Raw genomic sequence first — 19,683 nt, forward strand, 5'->3', positions numbered from 1 at the left:
GTTTGCCCACGTGTCCTCTTTCCCCCATTTCCTATCTTCACTTGATAGAAAAAGCTGCTGTGGCCAAAAACAGAAGAAAAAAAAGGGAGTTCTTCCCTCCCACCGTCACCAATGATGCTCATAGGGGGTCGTCTGATTGTCGGGGTTCTCTCCCTAATATTAAAGGGTTTTTAACCTTGCAGTCTTGATGACTTAACCTCGGGGGGCAACAGGGAGCTCTTTGGGCCTTATCCTGTAGGCATCTGGGCCAAGGCGGTTATGTGATTGGTTTGGTTTGTCTGTCTTTTAGTATGATTAATTTAAAGAAAAAAAACTTATGGACAAATTTGCATGGAAGTTTTATGAGGGACCAGACTCAGAGAGCAGGCTCTACTAAATTATGGTACTCATATGGATAAAACCTAAATTATAGGGGTTTTTTTGGGGGGGGGGGGGGGGGGGGCATCACATTAATTAAAATTTGACTACTTTGCCATTAAAATCTTTTTAATTTCAACATGTTTTGAATTTTTTAGGGGGTGGGTCTTGAGGTGGGGGTTGCCTGTGCTGCCCGTTTTAAATCCCCACACAGACAAGCTGCAACCTGAGGAAAAAGCTGTGCATATAATGTATATACTGTTCTCATTTGTGACTGTAAAAGTAAACATAAATCAGTACAAATGTATTTTTTGCAGAAATCATAGTTTAAAGAATTTCACGCTACACGACTGCAAACGAGCGTGAAGTGACATCCCAGGCTCGCTGCTGTCTGTGGGTGGCATCCTGTGTCTGCACAGAAATCCCTCGGTTAAACACAGAGCCTCCGAACAGCGTTCATGCTGCAGGGACTCATTTACTCAAACTGATCCACTCCTGCATGCACGCATTTCACAGCGTCGCTGCGTGGCATCACGTCGGTTCAGTTATGGTTAAGGGATGATCCCCAGAAACCCCGTTAACCCGGCCGATTGTTTTTGAGCCTGTGAGGAGAATTTTATGAAGGGGAAAAAAAAAAAAAAAGTGAAGGGTTGAGTGTGTTTCACTTTGACATTGATCCGTAAATTAAGTGTGCACGAGTGTGTGTAGATTCAAAAGATTCAGAAATAGGCCAGTTAGGGTTTAAAGCAGAGAGATGTTAGAGATTAAACAGACCTCTGTGGGGAGCGAGACTCCTCTCCAGCAGTTTAAATATAACTCTCTTCTGGGAGAAACTGAGTAAGCCTACAAGTGTGTGTGTGTGTGTGTGTGTGTGTGTGTTTGAGGGGCGGGGCTAGGTTAGTAGGTGTATGTGTTGTTCTACATTTGAAAAATTGTAGCCAAGAATCAAACTTTGATCTGATCTGAACTTTGATTATTGCTCTGTGCGTATTTGTATTTTGGGGACTAAATGTGTTTATACGGTTTCCCTGCAGGGGGGGGGGGGGCAAACCTTCATGTTTTAGGATGAATACTTGTTTTTGGGCTTCTGGGAAATTCACGTAAAGCAATGTGATGCCCTGGAAAGTGATGGAAACGCGACTCTGTGTGTCTGTGTGTGCGTGTTTCTCGACGTGATGTCTTCTTTACCTTTGAAGCTGCGGGGATAGTTCAACACTGTAAGGTCTGGCTTCACCATCTGCTTGGGGTTACTGTGTGTGTGTGATTATAAATGCATGCAAATCACTCAGCAGGTGCTGCATAACATGCATAAGTCTTGTGTTTAACCATAAGCTCCAGTACACCATGTTTTTTTTCTTTATCAAGTCACTGACTTCATATCTTTATGTCAAACAGCATGTCGTCTGTTTCGCAACAAGCTAAAGACCAAAGTGATCTGCAGTTCCACTAATGGCCACTCGAGGCTCCACGCGACCACAGTGAGTCCCCACAGAATCATATATTAAACTTTACAGCAGAAATACATTTATAGCCTGGAACCAACGAACAGTAGTAATTCCCCTCCTCAGAAAACCTCTAGAGGGTTGAGGAGCGTGGGATGAGGTATTTTTGAAAATTTTGTGCTGTACCGGTGCACAGAAACCAACCGGCTTTGAGAATCAGCTGGAACCGGAGCGCTCTGCCTTGGGTGTGCCATCAGTGCCTTTCGGCGCACATAAAATGGGTTTCAGAGAAATAGTTTGGCCTGCGATACGATACAGCCCTTCCAGGAAGTTTGTGCTTTAGTTTTGGTGCATGAAATTCTAGTATTTTATTACTCTTCTATTCTGTGCTGTTTAGCAGAACCAAGCTTTCCGGCATTAGCCGATAACTCAGCATCCCTGCCTGCCATCCAAATATGGTCAAAAACATTTACGTGGAACTTACTAATAATCAGAGGTGGGAAGTAACGAAGTACAAATACTTCGTTACTGTACTTAAGTAGATTTTTTAGGTATCTGTACTTTACTTGAGTATTTATTTTTCTGAGTACTTTTTACTTTTACTCCCTACATTTTTACACAAGTATCGGTACTTTCTACTTCTTACATTTTCAAACAGACTCGTTACTTTTTAACACGTCAGGGAGAAGTTTGCATTTCCGGTCAGTGCGCCGTCAGTCATCAAGCGATCTGAGCCTAAACGGAGGAATATTAACATATAAGAGACAATCGTACTGGCGTATCCTCCATCATCTGGGCTTATCGGGTACAAAGGGATTAAATACACAAACCCATATAATTAATGTCTCATTTATAGCGCTATAATCAGGGGTCACAGCGGGCCGGACCGAATCCGTAAGCTATGCTCGCGGGACATAAACAGCTTAGCTAGCGCTACTGAAGAGGAGCGAGCACGAAGGGAGTAACGTGTGGCAGGTAAATGCAACGTTTCTAAATGCTCAACAAATATCAGCAAACACACAAAGTGTGTGCAGTTTGTCACACAGTGTGTCTGCTAGCTAAAAGAAGAGCTGCTGTATTTCAGGGAGAGCAAAGAGAGAGAAGTTCACTCAGAGATGGAGAAAGAGGACAGGAGAGGAAGAAGAGAGGTTAGAGTTAAAGGTAAGGACTGGAAAATAAACTGAAGTATGCTGACTTTGTGTTATTCAAAGATTGTATGAAAATACTGCAGTTTAGTGTGTAATAAACAGGTTATCTTGTTGTACTGTATTTACAGTAAAGCTCTGTGTTGGTGCACTTTGTGTTCATGGTCAGAGTTACAGGTTACATCAGTGCAGCAGAGATGAGTTTGAATCAAAGCTGCTGATGCTGAGATTCATTCACTGAATCCAACATTTCTACAGCCTGTATGCTGTCAGTGTAGGGGATGGAGATCAGCTCAGATAGCTGTGAAATACTGGGTTACATCTTTGTGAGTTCAGTTCATCCACACAGAGCAGTAAACCTCAGAGCAGCAGCAGGTCAGCTGATCACAGCCTGCACACCAACATCATTTACTGCAGCTACAATAGAAAGCTGTGATTCTTCTCCCCATGCAGAGCCACTACAGCTGATCTTAGCTTTCCTCCACCTTCTGAATCCCACTGTAACCCCTGAGTATCCTCATGTTGGTGTTTAGGTGGAGGCACAGTCACCCTCTACTATGGAGGACACAGAGAACAGAGCTGTGTTTAAATTCCCTTTCACAGTTTGTGATTCAAGCTGAGAGCATTCATTAGAATTAAAATTTAGATTGGAATAACGTTTGTGTTCTCATGTATTATTTTATATTATTACAATAATATATAATAAGGTTCAGTTAGCTTTACACAAAAATAGCAGGTAGAAACGTCCTCCAAAGAACTACTTTTACTTTCTTACTTTGAGTAAATTTCAGAGCCTGTACTTTTTTACTTTTACTTAAGTAAAGAAGTTGAACCAGTACTTCGACTTTTACCAAAGTATTTTTTAACACAAGTACTTGTACTTCTACTTAAGTACAGAATGTCAGTACTTTTGCCACCTCTGCTAATAATACTGAGGCTTCAACATGCAGAGTCCAAAAACTAGTGAGTGAGGTCACTGTGTCCATTTTTTTATGTACAGTTTATGATTTAATCTCCAACTGTGCGTTGTCTGTTTGCCCAGCTTTATATTTTCCTTTTGTTTGTCATTCTCACGTGTGGCTTTTCTCACTCTGTGTTCATTAGATTTAATTGCACTTAATTAGAGTTAATTAAACTTAATTATGTTTGAATTACATAAAAAGCGACAATGTTTTAGCCCTGATGAATGGAAATTGGTGATGGGTAATAAAAAGCCAAATGATGGTCAATTTTAAGAGAACAAGTAGGCAAATGAAAATAGTGAGTTATAGACTAAAGTAATTATTACTTTTATCTTTAAAAACAAACTGTTTTTCAAACTAAAGGAAAAATCTGTGTTTTTGCACGTTCTGTGAATTTTTGGAGTTTACAACACGAGGGAAATTGTGTGTTTTGGCCTATAGATGAGCACACAGTGTCATCTGCCATCCATTTCACAGGTTTTGAAATATAATCCCTCATGCATCTGTAGTTCCTCTGTATCTCCATTCATTCAGGCTGGAACCCTTGAAAATGTAGAGCTCCACTCCGGCAAACAGACACATTTTGCAGTCGCGTTACCACCAGATCCTCCACGAAGCCGCGCTTTTGATTTGCATATTTTGCCACACCTCTCGGTCAGAGTTTAAGGTCAGCCAGCGTGAATCCCAAGGACGTTCAGGCATGGATGAGCTCTGGCTGGGAAAGAGCTCTGTGACCTTCAGCTGGCTTTGGTAACCAGGGACACTGCTCGGGCATGCCCACAAACCTTCACCTGCTGCAGCGCTCCTGCTCATCTACATGCAGACTTGGATAAAGAACGATGCACTTCCTGTTCACCGTCTCAGTCTGATTGCAGCTGCAGCCTCTGTAACAAACTAATGAAGCATCTCCTTATGCACCCAGCCCTCACTCTGCATCTCCTCTCTCCTCTTCACACCCTCCCCCTCCCTCCTCTTACACAAGAGGGTGACAGATGTGAGCCACTCCGGAGAGCACACGGGCACCCAGCGCTCGGCTGCCGGGCGCCGATGCTCTTATAGGCTGTGTGCGACTGTGTGTGTGTGTTTCTTTTTGCGTAAACTTGTAGTAGTGCTGTAGTAATCTGTTCTTTTTTCTTTGCTTTTCCAGTGTGGGTGCATGTGTTTAGGTGTGTGTGTTATTTCAGTGTAGCAAGTGCAGCCTTTAATCTCACTGCTGTGTGGTCGCAGATGGGAATTTCGTCTCAGCTGGAGGGTGGATGTTCATGCCAACAGGGGTATTTCCAGTACGTTTTTTTTAGATGGAGTAGAATGGAGAGACGAGAACCAGAACATCACAAGCAAATCAATTACAAAACGGTTAAAACATTTGTCATGTTAAACCATGACCTGATTTCCTGCATTAGGAGGCATTGCTGCCTTGTAAGCATACGGCAGCTACACTGAAGCACAGGCTTCAACCACGAACTGATGAAGCTGACAAAATGCAGGATAGTTCCAGCTGTCAGTGTGTTTTATTCTGCAGGGTGGTAGAAGCAGTTGTTCTAAGTTCATCATTGCAAAATAAAGGATTTATTTTGCAGGAAGTGGTCGAGCCACTCCGGTAAGTTTGAGAGGAAGTCCATTTTCCATCCATCCATCTGTTATCTTCTGCTTATCCAAAGTCAGGTAGCAGGGCAAGCAGGGTATTCCAGATGTTCTTCTCCCCAGCAGCACTGTGAAATGAGAGATATGATCTCTCCCACAGGTTCTCGGTCTTCCCCAGGGTTTCCACCCAGTTGGGCGTACCTGGAAAACATCCATAGGGGAGGCATCCAGGTTGACACCCTGATCAGATGCCTGACCCACCTGATCCACCTCTCTGAGCTCTTCACCTTATCACTAAAGACTCGGTCATATTTTCTGCGTCCACTCGGGTCCAAGTGAGGTAACTCAGTGAGCATTAGGGTTTGTGCAGATGTCCACGTGCCTGCCTGTTTTTGTGACCACGTGGACTCATCCGTGGAGAATTTCCATTACAGTGCACTAATTGCCCATGCACCCCAGGCAGTGGACTTCAAAGAAATACAGCAGGAATAACTACTTGGCCATCGGGTCTCCAGCTGTCCGTAACAGAGGCTTAAGACTGAACCAATACACCGTGTGGAAAAAGCTAATTTTGGCCGCTTGTATTCCCAAGCTTACTGTTTCGAGCATATCTCACGACCACAGGTGAGGGTTAGAACGTAGATCGAGCCGCAGATCGAAAGCTTTGCCTTCCTTCCTTTATCTGCAGCTGTTTCAGATCTTCATCCATGTTGGGGTCGTTTCTCAAAATAAGGAATGTATTTACACGTCATTCATTGCTTTTATAAAAAATTACTTTATTACGCTTTCTTTTGGAGTTTTAAGTCATTAATGCAAAGCTGACAGCAAATCTGGTGAAAAGCAGCCGAAAGAAGACGTCACAGAAAAAAACGGGTCTACTGTAGAAACAGGTGTGGTCAGGAATGGAGGCTGCAAGCCCGGCTGCTCATCACTGCCTTTGTTACCTGTTGGAGATCAGGATCTGGCTGCCGGGCTGGGGTCAGCATGCGCTGAACTTTAACATCATTTGGGGTTTTTAGCTTTGTGTTAGCATGCTGTCTGCGCAGATGCTTGCAAAGATCTGATGTTTTGTTAGAGTGGACACAGTTTGCAGCTCACCGCTGTGTCTTTGTCCTTTTGTGCCACTAAAGTAAAGGTAATGTTCATATCTCCAGTCCTCAAAAGTTGTTGACTGTGACATCACTTCCCTCCTACCTGCACATGAACTGAAGTCAGTGATTGTAATGTGAGGAAAGAAAATGTCATGTTTGATTTTTTTTTTTTTTTTTTTTTTTGACCTGCTGAAGTTCAACCTGAGCATTAAAACGGGGAAGAAATTTAAGTGACTTTGAACGTGGCATGGTCTGAGTATTTCAGAAACTGCTGATCTGCTTGGATTTTCCTGCACAACCACCTCTGAGCTGATAGGAAGGCAACAGCACCTCAAATAACAATCAAGGTATGCAGAAGAGCATCTCTGCACACATCAAAGCAGCAGAAGACCACACCAGATGCCACTCCTGGCAGAACAGTAAACTAAGGCTACAGTTCCCACAAGCTCACCTGAACTGGGCAATAGAAGCTTTGAAAAATGTTTCCTGGTCAAATGAGTCTCGATTTCTACTCCAACATTCAGATGGTTGGGTAAGAATTTTCCATAAACACCATGAAAGCATGGCTTCATCCTGCCTTGCATTGACAGTTCAGGCTGGTGGTGTGATGGTGTGGGGGATATTTTCTTGGCACACTTTGGGGCCTCTTAGTACCAAGTGAACATCATTTAAGCCTGCCTGAGTGCTTTTGCTGACGTGTCCATCCCTTTATGACCGCAGCGCACCCATGTTCCGATGGCTGCTTCCAGCAGGATAAAGCTCCATGTCATAAATGTCAAATCATTTCAAATTGGTTTCTTGAACACAATAGTGAGTTCACCGGACTCAAACGGCCTCCGCGGTCGCCAGATCTCAATCCAAGAGAGCACCTTTGGGATGCAGTGGATCAGGAGATTCGCAGCATGGATGTGCAGCAGACAATGATGCTATCAGGTCAATATGGACCAAAATCTCTCAGGAATGTTTCCAGCACTTGGTTTGAATTTGTACCACTAAGAAGAACGGCAGTTCTGAAGGTAAAAGATGAAGTACTAGCAAGGTGTACCTAATAAAGTGGCAAGTGAGTGTATTTGCCAAGATGACTAAACCAGTGTGAGCAGATTTCACTGCTATATGATGTACTCAGTTTGTGCACAGAAAATTGTGCCCATAAAAACAGACTGCAGTGACTCAATCAGACCCCAACTAACCGGGCTCTGAAGAGGACCCGTCCCTGCATACCGACGCATTCACACAAACTCACATACAGTTAATGCAGCAGACATATTTCAGTCTCTCTCACCAGCTTCCCCCTCTCTGTCATGCGCACACATATTTCCGCTCACTCCATGTGTAATGTAATCACCTAGGCTCTCCATGCCTCCTAACCCAATAAAGCTGACAGTCTCCAACACACACACACACACACACACACTTACATGCACACAAACAAACACACACATCCTCCAGAGCAACCTGCAATACATTCAACTCTCTCTTCATCTTTAACCCCCCCCCCTCTCTTTTTTTTCTGCCTCATCTTTCCTGCCACAAACTGGCTGACTTACAGTAGCTGTTTCGGTTTCAAACTCCGGCCTCTCACTGAGCTCTTATTCGTTAGCAGCTAAGCTTCGACTCACTTTATCCACTGACCCATTTCTGCTGAACAGCTCAGAGTTTGGGGGCTGACTCGTGCCGGTCCGAGGTGCCAAAAACGAAGCGTCTGGGGGAGAGAGAGTTGGATCGGCAGTGCTGAAAGAGAAAACACACACAGTCGATGCTCTTTGTTGCATTATTAACAACGTTCATGAGACAGGACAAAGGGAGTGGAAGATTGGTTGAACATATTAATACTGCACAGGCGACTCGTTTGCACTCTCGTGTGCACCGTGTGTTGTTTGTTTGGGTCTGCCCGGTCGTTGCGGAGGGTGACCAGGCGCGGCGGCCATAACTGCTCCTCCGAGCGCCATCTGCTCCTCGCTGCAGCAACTGTTGCCAGGGTACCTGCTCTCCTCTCCTCCCCTCCAGCCCACCTTTTACTCCTCCTCCTCTTTTGGCTCATCACCTCCATCGCTTCCTCTCGATTTTTCCTCCCCAAACAAGATCTACGCTCAAATCCTCCTCCCGTGGTTCTCCTTCTGCTCCCATGCTTCGTTTCTCTCCTCACACATGGTCTTTTCTCTTCCCTTCAATTAATTTAATTTGCTTTTTCATTCCAAACAAGATACCTGCTTTTGATTCAATAAGCTTTATTGGCGTGAGATTTAATTCTTTGTATATTAGCAACGCTTCAGCGAAGGACTAATAGCACTGAAATAGTCCTAATACTAATTCATTTACTATGTTTTCATTATTTCGCTCGTGTCTGTGTGTTCTTATTTAACTTGTGGATACGCTGGAGTTGTGCTTCCTTTTGGAAGATGCCACTGTGCTGCTTTTGTACATCCTGTATAATGACAATAAAGGCATTCTATTCTATTCTATTCTATTTTACACCACCTCCAAGAAAATCTTTAAGACTTTTTCCCTCTCCTCTGTCCTTTCCAAACCATCGTTCTTCCGTTTGTTCGCTCCTCTGCAGTTGTGTGGACATGACTCAGGGCCCCCCCTCTCTTCAGAGAAGAGATAGAAGCAGGGAAAGAGTGGAGAAAGGACTTTGATGGGGGGGTGTTTAGAGAGAAGGAAAGAAAAGTGGTTCAGTGAGTGGGGGAGAGGGAGAGATCGTAGATCAGAGCCGTCATGATTGAGCCATCTGCTGAGAGGAGGCCAGTGAGACACACACACACACACTCGCACACACACACACACACACGCTTAAAGATCACCACTGCCACCCGTTGGTCATTTCCCAACACTGCAGCTCCCCCGTCTCCCCGCTCCTCTCATGCATTGTCTCACTGCTCTGCTGCCATCCGGAGATGAGACACGTAGCTCTGAACATCGATCAGTCTGGTCTGGCTGTCTGGTGAGCCAGTCCTAAGCAGCCGATCCTGTTTGCTCCACAGCGCTTTTTTGTGCTCTAATATATGAGGTTTATCTACACATAACTCCTTTCTAAGAAGAGCCGAGCCTCGCGGATTATGAGGCTTTGGCTCTTTGAAAACATATTGAGTATACTGGTGTGTTACTGACTCGAGCCGGTGCTTTGATTTGGTGCTGTAATCCTGCTGTTTCATTCTTGCCCTGCAGTTAAATGTGATTTGTTGTGCACTCTTTGTTCCTGTGTGCTCGTGCATTTTTATATGTGCAAACAGTCTTTACTGGCCTGAATCTCACACACACACACACACACACACACACACACACACACACACACACACACACACACCCATTGCTGGCAGGCCTAAACAATGTCCACTCTCGTTCAGCTGTCTAACCTTTAATAGATCCATAAACACTCCACTCCCATTGGCCAGAGCAGGCCATTTCATCCTATTAGAGATTAGCATACGCCTGAGTGGAGGAGGAAGTGCTCTTTATATGCTAATGAGGAGATAATGTATGCAGCACAGCGAGGACAAGCCAGTGCCCCCGTTGAGAGGACTCAGGGTGGCCCGGCGTGCTGGATCTTGAGGCAGTCTTGTTTTTATCTTGTTTTTCGCTGTCATTCACAGACAGCTGGACTGCGTCTTTGTGAGCTAAAATACATCACAGGGTCTGACTGCAGCGCTGTGCCTAAAAAGGACCATGCAAAGCTGCCACTGCTAATCCCTACATCTCTGATAGTGTATCAAATATGCCTTCCTTATGTATCTGATCTTATTGTGTGGCATTCACTTGTTATAAAGAGCGATAACAGTGACTCAGTGGAGAGGTTTTCAGTCTGAAATGGCTTTGTTAGATGCTGAGAAGCTAATGTAGCTCCTTTTTGTTTGGTTTTACTTAAACTGGACAAACATGATTAAAATTGGCTTCGATGGAATATTTTAGCATCTTTGGAAATGCATTTACTTTGCTTTCTTGCACGGAGAGAGTTAACACTGAGAGTTGTGCTGTGTCTGCACAGTAAATATGATGCTTCTGCTGGAAGCTGCTTAGCTTAGCACAAACAATGAGAAAGTAGGGGCTTGGTGGGGCGTCTACCCTAGCTCTGTTTGAGGATGAGGGGAAAAACAAAAACACATCTGCCAGCAGCTGTACAACTCTTCCTTTTTTTTTAAATCAGTGCATCAAAGGAAATGTGTTAAGCTGTGGACATTCATCTGCACATAAAGCCAGAAGGGTACGAGTGGCTGTCTCTCCTCCACCGGTGCTGACTTTAGTCTGAAGCTGTTTTTTTGCAGTTTTCTTTTATTGATCATTAGTTGAGTTGGGAGTTACTAGCTTTCCACTTTTGGCTTCACTACTTCATTTGGGACAGATTTCAGGGAGAAGCCTGAATCCAGCAGACCGATGCATGGTGTGGTTGAAGACTTTCTTCATTATTAAAAAATGTTCCTTTGGCCTGGTACTTTTTACATAATCTTACATACAAGCCCAGGGAGGGATGACTTCCAAAACTTAATATTTAAAAAAAAAAACACTCTTGAAGCGGTAATTACAGGACAGCTTATAGATGTGACTACTTGATGGAAAATTTACAGGCTGTGAGGGAAGCCTAGCTCGACTGATGGAGAGATTTAGAGGTGCTAGTCTGCTGATTTTGTTAGCTTTTGACACAGAAGTGGCTACAGCTCTGCTGCTTCCTGTCTTTAGTCCATGGACTGTGTATAAAAAGCTCTGTAGCTTCTAGATATGAGAAGGGTAGCCAATGCGGAAGTGTCATAAACCTGCATTCTTTCTAAGGGCCAGCAGGGGGCGAGATCTCTGGTTTCAAAAAGAAGTCAGTGGGAAATTGGCTACCTTCATCTTTTAGATACAATCCGTGCTTTATCCTAGGCTAAGCTAGCTGGCTGCTAGCCTCATATGTAAAAGACAGTTATGTGAGCTTTCTGTGGGGTGTTATTGGCTGATTGCCCACCTGACCTTCTGCCCTCTTCTTTTCCTCCAGGAGCAAGGTGTGGTGGGGATGCCACGGCCACCTGGCGCCATACCACCTCCTCACCCTGCTGGGGGCATTGCTTCCGGGGTGGGGCCCAACCAGGGATCGGGGCCGCCTCCAGTCTACCGGCAGGACATGATGAAGCAGATTATGGTGATGGAGCAGGAGAAAAGGGCACAGATGCACCTAATAGAGCAGCAGAAGCAGCAACTGTTCAGAGAGCAGAGACAGCAGCAGCAGCAGCAGCAACTCCTGGCCGAACAGGTGAGTTTATGTTCATGTCATTCAGTGAGGTGATGACTAAAAAGGAAGGAAGGCCTCTGTGACTCATCTGTCACCCATTAAATTATCATTTTTGCGTGTGTGTGTGTGTGTTTCTTTGCCTTGCTTGTTCATACATCCGTGTAGATTTGTCAGCATCAGCAGCTCATCCTCTCTTCTTCCTCACTGTTGTCTGGTTGCATGTATAATTACCCTCAACCAGCCCCCTCTTCACTACTTCCTTTTCATGTCTTGTGTGTGTGTGTGTGTGTGTGTGTGTGTGTGTGTGTGTGTGTGTGTGTGTGTGTGTGTGTGTGTGTGTTTGTCACATGCCGCCTGCTGTGATAATGTGGTGTTTTCTTTTTATTTCTCTCTCTGTGAGGGAATCAAGTGTTAAAGAGTTCTGAACTCTGAAGTCACCACCCACTACGAAGGGCTTTAATTGGATCAGCAAAAACATACACAGACACACAAATATAGGTGCCCAAAAGGAACGCCGTCCCGCTGGGGCTTAGTGTATGTTGTTAGCTCGGTATCACACCTTCATTTAAATCAGCAACCTGTCCATGCGTACATTCGGGAGCTGCTTCCAAGACCCGGACTGCTTATTAATGATCAGACCTTTTAAGTTTTTCTTTATACCTGCAGTACGAACTATGGTTGCATCATTACTGCCTTTGGTTTCCTGTTCAAACTCTAATCAGATATGATGTTGTTCGTGTAGGAGAACATCACACAAGTCAGCACACATTGTTCTCTCTTCTCCTATACCAAAGCCTCTGCTGTAGTACAGTTATACCAAACATCTGTCCAACCTCAACAGTACCAACATCTGTCTCTACTGTGCCCAACATCAACTGTAGCAATATCTGTCCCTGTTATACCAACCGTCTATCTAACCTCAGGTGTACAAACATCTGTAATAACTCAGTTGTACCAACATCTTCCTCTGCTGTCCCCAGCACCTATTATACCAAACATCTTCCCAACCTTGATTGTACCAACATCAGTCTCGAGTGTGTCCAACGTCTTCCTTGCTTTGATTGTTACAGAACTCCTTTTGGATCTGTACTAGGGCTGCAACTATCAGTTATTTTATTGAGTAGGCTGTCGATTATTCCATTTGTTAATCGAGTAATCGGATAAGAAATACTTTTGTCTTATTAACAGTGCATCTGTATATTTTAATTTCTGTAGATTTACTGCAGTTTTTTTCTCTGGGTGAAACAAGCAGCGGTGGATGGAGCAGCTGCAAAGTTCCCTTTTCTTCACGTTGACACTTGTTGATGCAGGACCTCCAGCTGTGTCCCAGTAAAGGTTTTAATGGTGGTTACAGGAAAAAGTACTAAGGAGTATTAGGGCCACACTGAGGAAAAAAAAATTAAATTGTGCATTTTGACAATAAAGTCAAAATTTCGAGAAAAAAGTTGAAATGTGGAGATTAACCCTTTAACTGGCAGCAAAAAAAATCACCTGAAAAAACTACATAACATCCTCTGGTTATTATTGGCTTGAACAACCCATTTCATAGCCTATTAACCAGCCACGTCTGGTCCGCCGGCCGAATGAAGTGCATTTATATGGCAGGCTAGACCCGCCCATTTTGATTGACACCTCATTCGGCCAATCATGTTAAGAAATGGGTTTCCCAGAGCCAATAATACTCAGAGGGTGTCACGTAGCTTTGTCAGGTGATTTGGCGCAGCCAGTTACATGATTGGCCGAATGACGTGTCAATAAAAATGGGAGGGTCTAGCCTGCCATATAAAAGGGACTACAAACGGCCTGTCACCGGGCCCTGGCCAGTTAAGGGGCTACAGTTGTCTTTCAACTCAAACAACTGCGACGCCATGTCTGCTACACCCTCTCCAAACTGTCTTGTGTCGATGAGTTAGTGAAACTATACTTTAGAATCGGTTTTAGTAACAAGGAAATTATTTCTCTTAAACACATAAACACGATGTAGTGATAAGTATGATGACGTTAGAGAGATGGTGCAGAAAGCTGCATCTGCTCAGAAGGAAAAACCACAAAAACTGGCAATGGACAGATGCAAGGATGGTTGCACCGTGGTGCAGTACAGAGGGGATATGTACAATCACAAGACACAATAAGACAGCTGATCAAGCTGTTTCATCTACCCAAGGCATTTTGTAGAGGGTGTAGCAGCCGTGGCAGTTATTTGATTTAATCTTTAATCTCAAAATAGAATTTCAACTTTTTTCTCGAAATTTTGACTCAATTCTCAAAATGCACAATTACATTTTTTTTCTCAATGTGGCCCTTCGAAAAGAAAAAGAAAAAAAAACGCTGCTGCTTTGGACACTAGAAAAACGTTTCCTTTCGCTCCACCTGAGCTCACCGTCTCGGTAATGGCTCCGCCTCTTTGCGCTTGCAGCAGACTGCATTTAAAACAGCTGTTGTGTTATCAGTGTTTTTGTTGAAAAACTGGGGCTGCATGAGCTTAATGTTGTAATGCTAACCCTCCTAAAAATGTTTTTTGTTGCTAATCTGGGACTAAAGCATAAAAATATTTTGACAAAGCCCCTCGGTACTGAACAGGTGACCGGGATGTTTCCCATTATTACCAAATGATCACTAATGCTAATAGCGGCACCCGTTAGCAAACTGTAATTATAGCGATCCGTTTCGGATCAGCTGAAATTCGCAGCAGGAGCACAACACACACACACACGGCTGTAGTGAGCAGTGGTTTTGTGAAAAAACGTGTCAGCGATGATCCACTTGGTGTTAAAGGACTGTTTTTTTTTCCCAAATGATGGAAATGCTTCACAGCAGCGGAGAACTTTGATGCTGCTAGTGTGGATTAAATGCTCCGCTTACACAGAGACACCTGAGCTGCAGAGTTTAAATGAAGCATCGAAGCAACAAATTTGTGTCGAGGATTTTTTATAATCGAATTATTCGAGTTACTCAAGGAGTTGCAGCCCTAATCTGTACTTAACTACCATCAACTGTAATAAGCATGCACCCGTGAACTTCAAAAGTGCCGCCATTCCTTCTTTCTTCATGTTGGGTGTGAAGCACAGTTTCTCAGCTTGCAGAAACTGGTAGAATTTCCCCAATAGGACAAACAGTCGTGTAATTACGGTAATTCACAATGCATTTGTTCAAACGTCTCAGCCATGATACGCTCTGCGTTAACCAGCTGTTCACAGGAAGTGAGGGCAGGTAACAGGTGATTCAGCTGCAATCGCCCGCTGTTAAAGGGTTAAGATGGGAGTCTGTGGGGATTGACTCGTTTTTGGCGCCAGCCTCATGTGGCCATTAGAGGAACTGCTGCTTTTGGCACTTCCACATTGGCTTCGTTCCAGCCCCAGAGGAGCGACAGAAAGGTTCTTCTGCTAAACTACTCTTACTGTCAAATATGACCCTGTTCTTCTGTGTATCTCACACTCTGATGATGCAAAATTCATGAAAAAGGTATGAGCGGATGTAACGCGGGTTCAGCGTACATGCTTAACAACCTCCATCTGTCTGTGTCTGCAGCTCCAGCAGCAGCAACATCTCCCCAGACAAATGGGCCAGGGCCAGAGGAATCCATATCCCCAAGTCAATCAGTACCAAGGTGAGACACATGAACACGTGCATTCATTTCATCTGTGCAGCAGCGCACACAATGTATGCGGCCACACAAGAATGGCAGCACCCCACAAGATTTTCTCATGCGTGATTGTTGATTAGCAAATTCTAAAATGGATTTTAGCATCCAGATGGTTATGGGGGGAAAAATGCCTACAATTACACAGGCATGTTTGGTGGGCAACAAGTATGGTATACGTGGTGGCGCGCCAAGACATTTAGGGACGTAACAGATTTTACGGTTCACTCGGTGCCACGTTCACAGACAGATATGTATGCAAACAACAGCACTGACCAAACATCACCCTGAAACCAAGCCTCGTCCTTTCTGTCTGTCTCTGTCAGATACATCAGTTGGCACTCAGATGCTCTCCAGCCTGCCTCTCCTCCTCTCTCTGGGAAAAAAAATAAATAAAAAAAATAAAAATCCTGCTCTGCCTGTTACCACGGCAACTTGTCTGTCCTGGATCCCCCAGAGTTCCGGTGAAGTCGGTGAGATGGATGAGAGGAGGGGAAGTGGGAGAGAAAGGGAGGAGGAGGAGGAGGAGTGAGAGAGCGGGGTGGCTGGCAGCTAGAGGAAAAGGTAGATGGTTGGGTAGGTAGAAGGAGAGGCTGAAGAGAGAGAAAAGAAAAGGGTGAGAGGATGATGGAAAGACAAAGAAAATAGAGAGAGAGAGGAGGAGAGTCAGGTCGAAAAACCATTTATAGCCATCAGTGTCTGTCTGCAAGTGAAGGAGATAATGTGGAGGGGGGGGCTCCAGCAAAAACGTCCAGCCTGGAAATACACACATTAGCTCAGCTGTCCTGCAGTGTATTGGTGATTGTGCTCATATCACCTGCAACACTCGCACTCAGTGTATTTGTGATCTGTGGAATATATAGTTACCTCCAACTCTGCTCACTTCCTACTTACTGAAGTGTGTGATCCTCTTCATTCTCACTCCTCTGTTACATTTCCAGCCTGAGCTGTGAGGTGGGGGATTAGTGGAATGATGTCAGAAGTGGGTTTATTATAGGATTTAGAGCCATTTCCACGCTAGCAGACCTCCTCAGCTCAGCTACTACCGAGCATCTAATAAGAAAAAAGTAGAGGAGTGAGATGTTGGTGCTTCAAAGTGTTTAGTTTTATTTTGGTGGGGTCGGATTTGAGCCAAATTGGATGGGAAGCATTCGTTTCCAGAGTAAACAGGTTGTCGTGCAACATAAATCTTTGCCTCAGTGATGACTTATTAGGTCCGTCTTATGGCCTTTGGCTCATTTAAGTGGATCTACTGTGTAGGCTCCAGAACTCTTAGATTTTCCCCTGCAACTATTTCCTGATTGTTCTCTAATTCCTCTTATTTTCCACTCCTAGGTACCCCTCAGAGTCTTCAGAATATTCGGGCTGCCCGCCTCCTGCAACAGCAGCCACAAAATCAGCAGCAGATGGTCCAGATGAGTTCTGTTCAGGGCCAGGGTGGTTCTGTAGGACCCCAAACCGACATGGGCCTCCCCTATAGTAACCAGGGATCCAATCAGGGTTCCCTGTATGGGCTAAACCCCTCCATGAGCCAAATGATCCACCAGCAGCAGCAGCACCAGAGCCAAAGCGTCCAAGCCTCCATGGGTCTTCCGCCGCAGCACAACCCCACCGCGGGGCCACCCCGGCAGGCAGGTGCAGGTCCCGGAGTCGGAGTTATGCCTGGAGGACCCGGGGGTGGTGGAGCTGGAGGTTATGGAGGGCAAGGGATGCTAATGAACTCCATGACCCAACAACCTCTTAAAGGACCTCCTAATGCCAAAGCTCAAACACAGAGACTGCAAAGCATGCTGGGAGGAGGCAGTGGAGGAATGGCAGCAGGCGGTTGGCCGCAGCAGCAAGGACAGAGTCTGCAGGCCATGGGGGGAGGCGTTGGAAGGACTACAGGAGGAGGGGGAGGAGACATGGTGGGGTTCAGCTCTGCCCAGGGTTATGGGATGCAGCCGGGTCAACCCCCACGCATGGCTAAGCAACACTTTCAGGGCCCGGGACAGGCGATGAGCCAGGGGATGGACCCCAGGTTGGGAAACCCAGCGGCAGGTATGGCTGGCCCAATGATGGGGCCTCACATAGGTGGTCAACCAAGGACCAACCAACCCCGCCCCATGGTTATGAACCAGGGCATGAACCAGGGGGTGATGGGCCAGGGAATGACGGGGATGGGCGGTTTCGGGCCAGGACCAGGGGGGCCAGGATTAGGGGCGAGCGGTGGAGGAGGTGGATCTTACGGACCAGGGGGTGTCGGGGTTGGAGGTCAGCCACAGGGCTACCAGAGGACAGCCAATCAGGACATGTCATCCTATGGATACGGGGGCGGGCCCTCAGGCGGAGGAGCCTTCGGATTGGGCGATGGCTCGGGGGCAGAGCTGGACTCAAGCGACGGCTGGATGGAAGAGTTTTTCTCGAGCCAATAGCCAACGGGGAAAGTTTTTACTGGATGAACTAAACATTTAAAGTTGGACAAATTTTAAAACCTGAGAAAGTAAAACAAAACGTGACGTGGACTGGCATGTTTTTGTTTCGTAAAACGTGAGCAAGGTTATAAATGAGTTCCTGTGTTACATTTTGTGTGTACGTATGTGTGTGTGATGGAGAGAGCTATCATTATGTCTTGTGCATAATAATGGAAAACCAATATAGAGATTAAGAGGTGTGTTTCCTTAGTTTCCCTTTTATTTTTTTCTCCGTGGAATGAATTTTTCTCCAGTGTTTGAAAGCGCGGCCCATTTACACAGCACCGCTTTGAGCCCGAGCTTCGACAGGGGCTGATTGAAAACTGCAGACTGATGAAGGGGAAGGAAGACTTGTTCTCAAGACAGCAATTTATTTGTGTTTGTGTGTTTGTGCCACCCTGATCAGTGCTTCAGATCTCTCAACTATGTGAGGAGCTGAAGGGAGTAGAAAGCACTCTCAACGCTCACATTTCTTCTCTTAGATTCGTAACCCCCCCCGTACAGACACACAAACACACACTCACAAATCTGATTCCCTCACGCTCCTTCACTTGATTTCTCTCTCATCCTCCATTCCTCTTTCCTCCCGTCTTTCCCACCCTCTCTCCAGAGACTCGTTCCTCGCTCTCAACGCTCCTTTCTCTGTTTAAATTGTGCACATCACAACAGAACAAATGATGCTCCTCTATTGTACCACACAAGCTCGCTCTGCCCTCTAGTGCTTTTGCTAGGCAACCAACCTGAGTGGCGTTTTTTTTTGTTGTTTTTTTTTTTTATTATTATTTTTAAAGAGGGGGTTGTGGTTCATTTCCTGTGTTGTGTCGCTGTGGTTGCACATGTAGACGAAGACAAAGGCAGTAAAAAAGCAGAGAAAAGGAGGAGAGGATAGGCAGCTAAAGCAAGCACACGTATACAACAACAAACAGGCAAACAAGCGTCAGCCCGGGAGGACGTGCAGATGTGTGAGAGGCAGCGAGCAGAACTAATATTAGGCTACACATTAAACCTTCTGTCTGCGTGACACAAGCCACATCACATGCATCAGGCTGACAAAAACGATCGCTGGGCACCGAATGTATTCAAGCACCGCAAGTGACTTCTTCTTTTTAAAGAGACAAAAAAAAAAAAAAAAGCTCATTGAAAGCCCTTTCGCAGTGTTTCGTTTGTTGTTGTGTTCTTTCTCTAACAAAGATGCTGGTAGTTTGTGAATTAAACAAGGAAAAATAAAGTTTAAATTAGCTTTTTCTTTCTTTTTTTTTTTTTTTTTTTTAAGTTTGTGTCATCTTTTGAAAATCTGTTTGTCCTCCAGTCGCAGCACAGCCTTCCTTTTCCACTGTGGCTCAGCTTGTCGTCAGTCCTGCTTTACGTCGTGGCTTCTCTCAGCTGTAAAACGCCCTCGCTCCAAACGGTAACTGTGCTGTACTGTAACACTACTGTGAAGAAATGCAAGTTGGGCTCTTCTGGCGCTTTGCGAGGAAAATGAACGACTGCCAAGGCTCGAGTTTGTTTTAAGGAGAGAAATTTCAGATAGCCTGTAAGGGACGGTTCACCCCAGAAATCTAATTTACATATTTTTCCTCAGGTGTGTAGTTTTATTTATCCTTCTAGACTGTTTTTATGTGACTCGCCCACTCGGCTGCAGAGATTTCAGCCTCCATTCAAGTGTAATGGAAACTAAATTGCACTCAAAAAAACTCTCTGGGAATGTCTCAGTCCAGAAATCCTGATCTGGTTACCCAAAAAAAAACATCCACAAAGCTTATTGTGAGCATTTTCACACCTGCCAACCATATCAATGTGCAGAAG

General features: G+C 45.0%; 1 protein-coding gene across 1 annotated transcript in view; it reads left to right on the forward strand.

Moving 5' to 3' along the window:
• maml3 (mastermind-like transcriptional coactivator 3) overlaps window positions 1-19,090 on the forward strand; it is a 131,681-nt gene extending 112,591 nt beyond the window's left edge. The window contains exons 4-6 of the mRNA XM_030743756.1: window positions 11,551-11,805; window positions 15,313-15,391; window positions 16,760-19,090. Of these exons, the coding sequence (XP_030599616.1) occupies window positions 11,551-11,805; window positions 15,313-15,391; window positions 16,760-17,838 (1,413 nt within the window). The 3' untranslated portion in view covers window positions 17,839-19,090. The remainder of the gene's footprint in view (window positions 1-11,550; window positions 11,806-15,312; window positions 15,392-16,759) is intronic.
• Window positions 19,091-19,683: the final 593 nt, after the last annotated feature.

Source organism: Archocentrus centrarchus, chromosome 1 (genome assembly GCF_007364275.1).
Source record: "Archocentrus centrarchus isolate MPI-CPG fArcCen1 chromosome 1, fArcCen1, whole genome shotgun sequence".
NCBI classification, from domain to species: Eukaryota; Metazoa; Chordata; class Actinopteri; order Cichliformes; family Cichlidae; genus Archocentrus; species Archocentrus centrarchus.